Genomic DNA, 13,001 nt, shown 5'->3' with positions numbered 1-13,001 from the left:
CATTTTCCCCTTGTCAGCTGTTTAACATTTAAAGTATGCGTTGCCCTGCCTGACACAAAATGAAAATATCAGATGGCAATTTAAATGTAGAAGCTTTTGCCTCTCGAAAGACAAAGAGCTGGGACTTGTGGGGAGAGTGTAGCTTCACGTATTTCAAATTTTCATTTCTCTCATAAACCAGCATTGTAAGTCGTGTCCATTCCAACTGTATAAGAAGCCTACAGTCAGAACCTAACTATCATGCCTACAAATAATCTGAAGTATGTCCATCATCACAATCACCACCCCAGAATATTCAAATTATATCCAAACGTGAATTAGTTCCAAACAACGTTTTAACTCTAAATAGTGGTAGCCATTAAGACTTTAGTAAAACATGGGTTATCATATGCTCTTAACCATCAGGAGGGAAGAGGGTGAAATGACCTTGAGGAGGTATGTATAACTACATTTCTTTCACAAACATATTCTGGATTTATATAGAAAACACAGTGCAGTGCTTTTTTTTAAACGAAAAGGCAGTCCAAAGGTTTCATTTACTCAAAGTAAGGAAATTTTATTGCTTTAATTCTAAGAGGACCTGAACAAAGCCAAAAAGAAACCATGTCATTTGAAATAAGGTATGGGTTGTGGGGAGATTCTTAGTGATGGCAGCTCTCTGTCTAAGGGACTGGGCGTTCTAATCCACATCACCAGAGGTGAAATCTGAAGCTTTCTCAGTGGACTCTGCAGCTCCTCCCACGTTCAATAAACAAGGAATCTGGCCATGGATTTTATAACTTTTTTTTCTACACCACCCCGAGTTCTGTAATGCCCAACCATACAAAGACTTATATGGAGTTAATAGCTAGAGCCTGAATGTTCAGTTTCAGTGGTCTAATAAAAGTATCCCCACAATCTTCAGATTGTGTACAAGGATCACATGACTTTCTTTATTGTTGAATACACTATGTTTCTTGCTTTTTTTATTTCCAGACAGTTAAGGAAGAAAATGTAAAAGGATCCACACTACAGCAAAAAGAAGGTGTGCCTTCTGTAGCTCCCGAAGGTAAACCAAGGATGCTAACACACTTAAAAAATGGGTCTGCAACACTACTGGGGTGGAATAATTGCAGCGGACACAATGGCCTTTCTTCAAACTAGCAACCATTTGGAAAGCTCTGATAAGTTCATAAAATCATAGAATAATTGAGTTGGAAGGAACCTATAAGGTCATTGAGTCCAACCCCCTGAACAATGCAGGAATCCGTATCAAAGCAGATTTGACAGATGGTTCTCCAATTTCCTCTTGAATGCCTCCAGTGTTGGAGCACTCGCCACCTCCTGAGGTAATTGGTTCCAGCGTTGTGCTGCTGTAACAGTGAAGACCTTTTTCCTAATATTGAGCCTAACTTCCTAATATTTAGCCTAACTTGAGTCCATTACTACATGCCCTCCACCTTGGGATGATCAAGAACAAATCCTGCCCCTCCTCTGCATGACTACAATTCAAGTATTCAAAAAGTGCGATCACATCTCCCTTCAGTTTTCTTTTCTCATGGCTAAACATACCCAGTTCTTTCAGTCTTTCCTCACAGGACTTGGTTTTCAGTCCACTGATCGTCCTTGTTACTCTCCTAACTTGCTCCAGTTTGCTGGCATCCTTCTTAAAGTGTAGTGTCCAGAAGGGATGCAGTTTCTAAAATAGCACTGGAAAAGAACTCCTCCTGCTAAATGTTGGTCTGGATATACAGGAAAATTGCCTAATACACTAGTGCAGTAGCAATACCACATTGATGGTAGTCAACCTCATGCAAGTTTCATTAACTGCCTGCCAATAAAATGTATTTTTAAAAGACAGGGGTCTCCATCATTAGGCTAATGATCCTTATTCATGGTGGTTCTCTCAGCAAGCAACTGGCCTGCATAATGATTATGGAATACACAAATTCAGAACTTTGCTCAGCAGCTAATATGCTTTTCCTGCATCTTTTGCGGCTGGTGCCTCTAAATCTTGTGTCTGTTCAACTCTCACTTTCATTCTTTGTGATGGAAGTTGTGCAAATGAGAAACACAAAAAATTACCTATGGAAAACAATCATTTTATCAAATAGGGATTACCTCCAAGAAGCGCCACTAAATCTAGTATTAAAAAAACAATTACCTTCATTTCAACCTGGACCTACTTTAAAACACATTCTAACAATTTCAACAAGTTTTATCAATTTTTAAAATGCTAATCTGAGTTTTACCTATACAGTGGTGCCTCGCTTAGCGATTGCCTCGTTTAACGATGTATTCACTTAGTGATGAGGTTTTTGGAGCGATTTTGCTCTCCATTTAGTGATGTTTCCAATGGGGAAATTTTGCATAGCGATGTTCAGGACCTTGCTTTGCTTAGCGATGACAGTTTAGGTCCCCCTGTTTCGCTTAGCAATGTCCGTTTTCACTATTTTAAATGTGTCTTAAAATGTTCAAAAACTGTTTAAAATGCTTGGAATCGTTAGTGCACCTTGTAAAACCTTTGCAAACTTAATTTGGCTTTGTTCTGAATCTTTGTTAATTCTTGGTGAATTTTCCCCCCCATTAGAATGCATTCAACTGTAGGTTTGACAGTTAAGAACCAACTAAAAACATGGATGTATAGGCAGGCCTTCCCTTCCTGTTAATTCCTGTCCTCTTTCCTTTTTTTCTCTTTATTTGATTTATTTTTATTTTTCCCATCTTATAGAATCATTTAATTAATTAATTGTTATAAATTTTTTTAGAACTTGTTATCCTTATGTTGTAAGCTGCCTAGAGTGGTCGAAATGACTAGATAGGCGGGGTATAAATACAATAAATAAAATAAATAAATAAAATAAAGATTTTCAGTGGGTTAGCAACATGCTTAGATCTCAATGAGAAAGTCAACTTCTAGCCAAAATCCTTTTTGGGCAGGTTCTACCTGTGTAGCTGGAGTGGCCTCTTTATTGGTGGCAAACTACTGCTGATTGAAGACTTGCTTTTTCAATTTTTGAGTCCATGCAACTTCATCTCACTGTATGTAATTTCTGTGGAAGGAAAAAAACTTTGCCTGCCATGTAGTTTGCCGCATGTGGGCATATTTATTTTTAAGTAAATAAGAACATTCAGGCTTGATAATTAGATTAACTGCACTTGTAGTGCCACTGGTTGGAATTGCTACTGTTTTGGATTACATCTTCGAGACACACACACACCCCACCAGCCATTAGAACCATGCTCACTGGGGGACTCCGGGTATCATAGTCCAAAACTGGAAGCATTCCAAGGTGTGCTAGGGACAAGAATCTTATAGAGCAACCACCTCATTCCCCAGAAATGGAAGAAAGGTATTAGAACTGCACTCTTAGACAGTTCAGAACAGAACAGAACCTATCTGGAGCTTATGCCACATGTCTTTTCTTGCAAAGAAAAGGCCTTCCTATCTTCAATCAATATAAACATAAAAGCTAAGGAGGCTTTTAAGGCTGAGAGATGTGAATGCAGTATCCATCCAGAAATTCCGCCAATTAGGTTAACAAAGCTACTAGTTAACCTATGTACAGTGGTGCCTCGCTTAACAATGTTAAATCATTCCAGCGAAACAGCTGTAGAGCAAAAACATTGTAAAGCAAAAATTAAAAAGCCATTGAAACGCATTAAAACTGGGTTAATGCGTTCCAATGAGCTAAAAACTCACCGTCCAGCGAAGATCCTCCATAAGGCAGCCATTTTCAGTGCCTGTCTAGCGAGGAATCCGTCCTAAAAAACAGCGGGGGGCCATTTTCTTCAGCCAGCGGCCATTTTGGAACCCGACGATCAGCTGTTTGCTGATCGTGGTAATGCGAAAAATCGGTTCCTGAAGCAGGGAACCGATCATCGCACATCGGATTTTGCCCATAGGAAGCATCGTTTTGCTATTGCTTTTGCGATCGCAAAAAAGGCATCGTTAAGCAGATTCGTCGTTATACGGGGCAATCGTAAAGCGAGGCACGACTGTATAGTATGCATATACATCTTTATAGCAGGCTGCTCCCAGACCAGAACCACAAAAGCTATAGTAGCAGGGTATATCTGATATTAAGAATCCACTCAGAACACCACACTAATGTGGTACTTTTGAAGATCAATTTGTGATGCATATTATAGATTCGTACTTCCCACACACGCAGTCCCAGTACTTGATATCAGAGCAGTGACAGCTTTTTGTGCTGGATTTAGGGCAGCACAGTAGAAATGCAGAGAACATTTCTATGAATAATTACTTTTGAAACTTTCAGACTTTTGCACCATGTTTTATACATGGGTCTACTGGAGGATTCTATACATCACTGCCCCAAAATCATTTCCTCAGCAATTTGTATTCGAAAGCCAGAAAAAAAGATTTTTGGGGAAAAGCCACTTTATCTTAAGAAACCATCAATGACCAAATGATATCAAAGATTAAGGCAAAGTATTCTCAAAGGCTTTCACGGCTAGGATCTGATAGTTGTTGTGGGTTTTTCAGGCTCTTTGGCCCTGTTCTGAAGGTTGTTCTTCCTAACGTTTCGCCAGTTTCTGTGGCCGGCATCTTCAGAGAACAGGAGTCAGAACTCTGTCTGTGCTCTGGTGCAGTTTGTTTGGATAATTGAGTATTTATAGCTGTGGGATCAGCTTTTCTCCTTTTCAGGAGATGGGTGACTGTGGTGATCAGTGTGTTTTTTGTTGTGGGTGTATTGCTGTGATTAGAGAGATTATCTGTCACTGTGATTGATGGGTGTCATTAGCTGGTCTTTTGTGTGCAGTGATCACTGGTCCTTGTAGCTGGGTAGAGTTCCTTGACCTTTTGCAGGCTGTATTTTTCAGTGCCAGCAGAGCTTCAACAAAAAAGAAGAAAGTTTAAAACTCAACAAACCCTAGCTCCCAGCACTGAAAAATGCAGCCTGCAAAAAGTCAACGAACTCTACCCAGCTACAAGGACCAGTGATCACTGCACACAAAAGACCAGCTAATGACACCCATCAATCATAGTGACAGATAATCTCTCTAATCACAACAATACCCAGCTACAAGTCCGAAAAACCCACAACAACCATTAAGGCAAAGCTTTTAATATTATAATGATGTCTAATTTTCTCCTCAAAATACAAAATTCAGACCTGCTCTTCAATAGAATTAGAAGGAATATAAAACTTAGAGATCTCTTAATAATCCATTATTGATTACATATCCTTCATAGAAGGCATCTTAAGATTTGCACATTACATATCAGAAAATCATATTTACTAGGTCAAATGCTCATGGCAGTGTAACTATCAGTCTTAGTATAAATCAACTTAACTGACAGTCAGTGAGATATCAGTATTTATAATAAATAAGGACAGATTGCTATTATTCAGGGCAGCTTCACTTGAAAAATAAATACTTTGACACGGCGTACCTGCAATTCATCAACATCCTGATACTTAAAATCAGAACATTTCAGAGACACTGAAATAATTAACAACTGCATATGTGCCTCGTGTTTATTCAGCAAATAATTTAAATTATCAGGCTTGCACTATTAGGATTTTTGAACTCATTTCATGTATATTGTTTAAAATGAAGTTTTAATGATAGAACACAATCACCTGATTTTTGCAATCTATATCATAACTATGGCTCTACCTATCTAGAGACAGGTAGCTAGGTTGGGGAAAACAGGATGCAAAATTCATCAGACAGCTTCCAGCTGGCTGCCCGATGCCAAGCTAATGGCAGAATTTTGCCCTCTCTCCCTTGTTTTTCCATGCAAAAGTTGGAATACTATATAAAAATTTATCAACAACTCAGTAACATTCCAAGCTTTGTTACTGTGGAAGGAGGCACTTGAGCATTAATATTCAAATAAATTGAATAAAATAAGGCAGATAGTTGGTCTTCTAAATCGTTTTGGATTGAAAAGTGCACAAAAGCTAGGCTGCTAAGTAAGCAGTGTGTGAAAGAATTCTGATGCATGCTTTGCCAGGTGGCAGCAGCACAATGTTGGATCACATAACACTCCAAGTACTGGCACAGAGAGGGGGCAGTCTAGTGGAAGGAATAGTTATTGTCTAATTAGCCAAAGCAACAGCCAGTGTCACTTCTCCAGTCTACTGGTGAGAAGCAACAGCTAGCTCAGTAGAAGATACCGTGCTCTGCATCCATCAGAAGAATCTCAGATACCAAAAACTGAGAAAGCAGGAAAGCAACCATCAGTTCACATTAGCTCAGTGGTTCCCAACCTTGGGATGTTCTTGGACTACAATCCCCATAAATGTTGGCCAACACAACTAGTGCTGAAAGCTTCTGGGAATTTTAGTCCAAGAACCTCTGGGAACTCAGAGTTGGGAACCACTGTGACTAGTTGAATCAGCTCAAACCTATTCACAAACGCTCACAATGAAATAAATCACTTAGAACAGAATGTGCCTCGATACCTTTGTTTATCTGTTATACATGTTGGGACATAACTGACCTAAACAGTGCAGGAGTAGGCAACATCATAAGAGGTTGCAAAAGGAGATGGAGTCACAAAAGATAAGCCTTTGGAACTAAGTGGAATCTCGACACTGAGAGGCAATGTCCTTCTGAATCCCACATTCTGCAGATAAACCAGAGGGAAAGCTTGCCTCTTTTAGTCTAGGCTTGGAGCTGTCCCAAAGCATTTCTCTCATCACACCTCCAAGCAGAATGCTCAGTCAAGTAGGCACCTGGTCCAATCCTATAATTCTTAAGTAACTTTGGCAGCCATGTTGCTATACAGCCTCCCTCAACCTGGCAGCCTCCAAGTATGCTGGATTACAGTTCCCATTAACCACAACCAGTATGGTCAGTGGTGATGGATGAAGGGAGTTCTGTACCCACACATCTGGAGAATGCCAAGTTGAGGAAAGCTGTTCTTATGAGTCCTGTTCAAGGGCAGGCAAGCCCTCAACTTCATAACAGCCCAAGCTACAATTTTAGAAGAAGGTTCCAAAGGATGTAGGAAAATCACAAGAATTGTCTAGCTACCTTACAGCCTCTGTGTATGATAGCCCACCAGTTGCTTCTAGACTGCAGTTCCCATCCTCTGTCATCACCAACTGTGCTGGCAATGGCAGATGCCAATCGTGGGCTCTTCTGCACTTGGCCAAATGGGCATAATGGAAATTAGTTAATTGGCAAATCAGTCAGTTGGGAATTTTGGAATCAAAATCCCTCTGGACTGACTGTGGCAACATCCACAGGCTTTGTGCAGAGAAGGCTCTGGGCCAAGGGTTATTTCATCACGGTCCTTAGCATGGGTTTTCTCCTCTATATGTAGTAGCACTGTATGATCCAGCGAAATTCTCTGTGACTTCCAAGTGAATGCCCAAGCATCAGGCATCTGAGAGGCATTGCGCTTAGTTTGAAAGTTGGGTGCTTACCTTCAAGAGGGGCATTGCAGCCCGACATCGAGCAGTTTTCCCATTCTTAAGAAAATGAGATTCATCCTGAAAAAGGGAAAGAGAAAGAAATCTTGTAGCACAGCCAACTAACCTGCAGACAATTTAATAGGCTCAATGCCTTCTGTGTATTTTCCTAGATCCGTTTTTTTCCCCTTTTTTTAACTACAGAGGAGTATGAGTTGCTGGGCAAAGCAAGATTCTGAGTTAAATCCCTACACAATATAGGACTGCTTGAAATCAAAGTGTCTGAGAAAAAAGAGCACAACATTCATATCAACAATTACAGTCAAACAAGTAAACAGATGAATTTTTTTTTAAAAAAAAAAATCCAATTGCACAGTGGATTTCCCCCACTCTGTAAATGCAGTTAAATGTCAGTCCCTCACGGCACTGACTCTCCCAAATGAAGGGGTTAATGAAAAACATCAGAAAGGAAATCTAATTAGTCACTAACTGTTCTGCTGCTAAAGGCTCTCCAGGTAGATAATAACTTTGTATCTGAGAGTTTCCCTCCTGCAGTGAGCTCTCACCCAATCCTCCCTCTCTCTCATCTTCCCATTACATGGCTGAGCTTCAGAATGCTAAGGAAACTGGCACCCTCCCAGGCAACGTGCTCATCTTGTTGCATCTGAGAAAGTAAGCAGCCATGCACTGAGGGGATAATATACCCCCCTCTAACTGTCAGATAGTGCTCTCTCCGTCTCGGCAGGCAATGCGGTTGCGTTAATAACAATCGCCGGCAGAGGATGAATTGGAGAGAGAAGTGAGGAAGCAATACATCATGTGTGGGCTATTTGACTGGAAATATAGGCTCTGGATTCCGTAATCTATCCACCACAACAATGAATGAGGGCCAAACATTTTACAAGAGAGATGGCTGTTCCATGTCTTTTAATTTTTTTTTAAACTAAGCCTATGCCTTCAAAGCAGAAGGGGGCATGGAAAAAAGGATATTTCCTCCATGAAAAGGTAAAAGTTCCCCTTGACAATTGTCCAGTCGTGTCTGACTCTAGGGGGCGGTGCTCATCCCCATTTCCAAGCCACCGAGCCAGCATTTGTCCGTGGTCATGTGGCCAGTGCGATTAGACACTGAACGCCATTACCTTCCCACCGTGGTGGTACCTATTTATCTACTCTCATTTTTACATGCTTTCGAACTGCTAGGTTAGCAGGAATAACAGTCACCGGCAGAGTTTCCTCCATACTTTTTTCTAAATTCAAGTTACACATGCACACAGGTGCATTGCCCCTGTCATAAAGCATAATTTATATACCCAACGCATGGCTGTACAGGGCCAATACGTTACTTTTTGTATGTAGGATCCACAAGGTTACCACAGCTCTCCCGATTCCTTCTGCTGCATGGATTTAGGCAAGGGCCTTCTGCATTTCCAAAAACGAACACATTACCCGAGACTGACAGCTGTAAGCAGACCGTGTGCTAGAACTATTAAATGGTGTTAGTTCAAACACTGACTGACTAGCCATATTCACCCAAACATTTAAAAAACCACATTTCTAACCTTGTAGTGCACAAATGGCCACAGAACGTGACTCACAGCCCGGCATGCCTTCAGTGGAGACAAGTTATTGAAAATAAGAGCTCTCTCTTTCATGAGACTGTCTAAGCCATCCCAGTGTGCAGCGCGTTTCTGACACCTCTGATTTTGACCAGCGTGTCAAAATCTGGGCCACTTTCCTTTCCTCAAGAGGATGTGTCCTCTCTCTCCCCCCCCCGCCCCCTCCCCCGCCCAGCCACTTACAACAATCACAACTTGGAAGGTGGCTTTGAGCTGTTTCTCCATCTTGCTGAGAAGGTCAAAGCTGACAATGTTTATCAGTCTTGCCACCAGGCAGTCCTTGCCCGTTGCTATGACACTGATGGCATCCGTGCTCAAGGAAGGAAGCCACCTGTGGAAAGCCTTAAGGCAGAAGAAGAAAGAGGGAAGAAGAGGGTGAGCAGGAAACAGTGTTTTGCATCTGAATAGCTGAAAGTTTTTTTTAAGCCAGCAAAGTGCTGTGGAATCCTTAAATGTATTCCTCCCCCACAGTACCCATCTGAAGCCATTATTATTTCAAATGTCATATCTGAGGAACTGAGGTTAGCACTGAATCTGCACCTGCTGTTCTTAACAAAAGGGGCTCTGTGCCCAGTTTGTCCCATGCTCAGGTCTGCCCCTCCACCCCACCCAAGCAGCAAGCATCTTCTTAAAGCAGCATCAATTTGTCCTATGAGGTATCCTCACAATGACCTAGTTTTAAGTGGAGTGTTGGTTCCAACCTGTATCTGGGCCGCACCACTTCAGACTGCAGGTGAGACCAAACTCAGCAAACCGTTTTCAACACACAATCAAACATTCCTGAGGCCCAGAAAGCGAGTACTTGAGACAAAACAATTGCAACCAAGCTCCATCACACCACTTTTCAAGATTTTAATGAGGAACCATTCACCGTGTGACCTTGCCATCAAAGGTTTTAGGACCAAGAAACAACAAAGATAATCTTCACAGACAACTAGGCTGATGTCTGGGACCCACAAAAACCACCTGTCCCTGATACAAGACCAAGACTTGAACCCATTTGGCATAATAAATCAGAATCACAAATAGCGACAAAGCAGGGATGCTAAATGATAGTATGTCCATAGTTTTATAGCGAGGGTGGCTGCATGCGGCCCCCAACAACTTCGCACACATTCCAACATTTTTAATGTTTTTTTAAATTATTTGAAAATTGGATTTAACATTTCCTTGTTGCCCTCTAAGGTGTTGCTGGGGTAATTCTAATATGTTCTGAGGACCTGTCCCCACCCTTGGAGACCCAAGCAATCCCCCACCTTTTACTGATGATCGCAGTGATAATCACAGTATCCACCTCAGAACCCAGAATCTAACCCAGACGGAGTGACTTGAACAATTCTGAACATGCAGACATTACCTCTGCCCATGTGTATCTCACTGAAGAAGGGGCGATTACCAGCAGTGGCCACTCTTTTCGATAATATGCAGCAATGCAGATTGCTTGTATGGTTTTCCCTAAGCCCATGTCATCAGCCAGAAGCAAACGGCCCTCTTTAGAAATGGCAAAACTGAAAACCAAAGGAGAAAAAAAGGTATGCGTGTGTGGGGAGGAACACTAATCAATTCTTGTGTCCATTTCCTCAAGCAAATCATTTGTTTGACGCTTTAAATCTGGTTCAATGATAAAGAGGCACCCACTGTCTTCCTCCCTTCTTTGCAAAAATCACTGGGTCACAATTTCAGTAGATAAATAATTCAGATGCCATCCATTCGCTGTTCTGCTTTCAGGAGGCCTGACACTAGGTTTGGGAGAGCCTCATGTTGCTGAACCAATTTGGACCCAACAGCATGAAATTCAAATGATCTTTTCCAGAAAGCAAAGCGAGGAATGGAACAGAGAGCACTCAGACTGATGCAAAGGGCTCGTTTCCTCGGAGGCGGAGGACTCGACTTACTTCACACCTTCTCTCTGAAACGGCATGAGGCTTCCCACCAATGTAGGGTCCACTCCTGAAAGGTCTGCTTCAGGGACATCCGCAGGCTTTGAGACGGACTTCTGGAATTGAGAAGCAAAAACTTGCACTACTGGCTTGGGCAGAGGTTCCAGCTCCACTTCTGGAAGGTTCTTCATCAGTTCCACTGAAAGGGAAACAAACACAAAGGGTTCAGGGGACTAGACGTCTTTCGAAGCCATATCAAGTTACGAGTGTGAACTAACACAGCGACCATCATTCAACTGAATTCCTAAGACCATTCGTTTAATTAATTTCTACTAGTTCTTAGGCTTCCCTTTTAAGAGACAAAAAGAAACACTACCCACCCTAGGGATGATGCCATGAAAAATGAATACCAACCTAAGCTAGGCAGACACAGGGCACGGACACAGTGAGAAAGAATGGAGCATTTTCTCCATAATGTCAAGCTCATCTTTACACTAATGACAGCTAGAAACGTGATTATTGCTTTCTTTTAAAATGCAGGTTCTTAGGACAGTATGTGGAATTTAATCCCCTGTACCAAGTTTCACGGCTATATTGCACTTGCGCAGAACTCCACACACAGTGCTCAAACACAAAAAGTATTCAGGAAGCAAACATACTTAATCTTTACCCAATCTTTACTTAAATTGGGTACATCAGCAAAGTGAAACTGTCTAAAATATGTTTCATAGGGACCTCAGTCTGTGTAAACTCATAGGCCAGTATTAAAAAAGCAGACATCCTTCTCTCACAAACAGAAACTTTTTAGAAATGGGAAACAGTAGCAATTGTCAGGTATTTAGATATTTTGACATACTGATTTCATGCTTCTCCTTCTAAAAATAAAATGATCAAACAATTTACCCTAAAATGTTGAATATTATGACATTGGATTAAACACTGTCCAACAAATATTTAAGCTAAGCTCCAGCAATCAAAATGCTGCTGCACTGTATTACAACAAAAATAAAAACACAAGAGTTGTAGCAATTTAGAGAATGACAGATGTATTTCAGTGTGATTTTTGTGGATTACAGTCCACTTCCAAAGACACATAATAGACATAATATTTAGCCCACCACTTTATACACACAGAATACTTGCTAGAAGGGTGGGAACCAAGTGAGTTGGGAAAAGCAGGGTGAAACGTCATTGATAGTGGATGGATAAGATTTGTAGTCCAACAACATCTAATGGGGCCATCTTTTGCTCATGCTATAACCAGCTGTAGTGTTCACCCTGCTCATTAATATTTATATTGAGATTTGCATGCACCAATAGGAGTTGGTAGGGGTGGAGTTAAGTGGGGGTGAAGAAAAGGAGGGAGAGAGAGAGAGAAAATAGTAGGCAGTTGAGAGTGGAGGAAGAAGGTTGTTTAGTTGAGAGTTAACAACATTGACCGGACTGTAACAATAAACAATTTCTACTTGGTCCTTAAATGATACGTTGCCCGGACCTCTGTCATTAATAGTGAACAAAGTTGATGTAATCAGCTGGTGGCAGCTGAACAACATGTAGCTTGTGCCTTTGCTTGGTGAAACAACCAAGGGACAGGAGGGAACGTGACACCAGCCAACCAACTAAAAAGACCGCCACAATCTAACCATCAGTACTTGTCTGGGAGATCCTTCCATATGCATTGTTTGGTTTGATCTTTTCTTCCACCAAGGAAAAAAGTCTCTTCTTGCTAAAGCTGAGCTCTGACCATGCTACCGCACGAAGAAAGTCGCATGCTAGAATTACAAACTTGCAAATTGCAGCAATTACGCAATCATTACAGTTTTGCAGACAGGCTTAGAAAATTAAGTGTTTCGGTAGCTCGAATGAGTCATCCTATTTTTTTTCTTTTTCTTGTCCCCAAGTAACCCGTTATCTGACGTCAAGTGACTAACAGGTAAAACAGTTATCAGTGAAGTAGCAGTGATCTACTCAAAAATAAATGTTGCCGGGGTATATAATAAGTTCAGTACAGAGGACTGCCAACTACTCAAGACAATTGAGGTGCCCTCTAGAAAGCCACATGGGCAGCGAGACCATGACTGCCAGGAAGCATTGCAACAGCATTGCAGCAGCTCTTTCACACTAACAAGAGG

The 13,001-nt window shown here is 41.4% G+C and overlaps 1 protein-coding gene across 1 annotated transcript in view; it reads right to left on the bottom strand.

Annotated features, from left to right (window-relative positions):
• Window positions 1-13,001, bottom strand: part of SMARCAL1 (SNF2 related chromatin remodeling annealing helicase 1) — a 42,916-nt gene that overhangs the window by 15,346 nt on the left and 14,569 nt on the right. The window contains exons 6-9 of the mRNA XM_020805216.3: window positions 10,885-11,068; window positions 10,347-10,497; window positions 9,173-9,331; window positions 7,389-7,454 (exon numbers count right to left, since the gene is read on the bottom strand). Of these exons, the coding sequence (XP_020660875.3) occupies window positions 7,389-7,454; window positions 9,173-9,331; window positions 10,347-10,497; window positions 10,885-11,068 (560 nt within the window). The remainder of the gene's footprint in view (window positions 1-7,388; window positions 7,455-9,172; window positions 9,332-10,346; window positions 10,498-10,884; window positions 11,069-13,001) is intronic.

Source organism: Pogona vitticeps, chromosome 1 (assembly GCF_051106095.1).
Source record: "Pogona vitticeps strain Pit_001003342236 chromosome 1, PviZW2.1, whole genome shotgun sequence".
Lineage (NCBI taxonomy): Eukaryota > Metazoa > Chordata > Lepidosauria > Squamata > Agamidae > Pogona > Pogona vitticeps.
The sequence above is the reverse complement of the archived record's forward strand: the minus strand, read 5'-3'. Positions and strand labels throughout refer to the sequence as shown.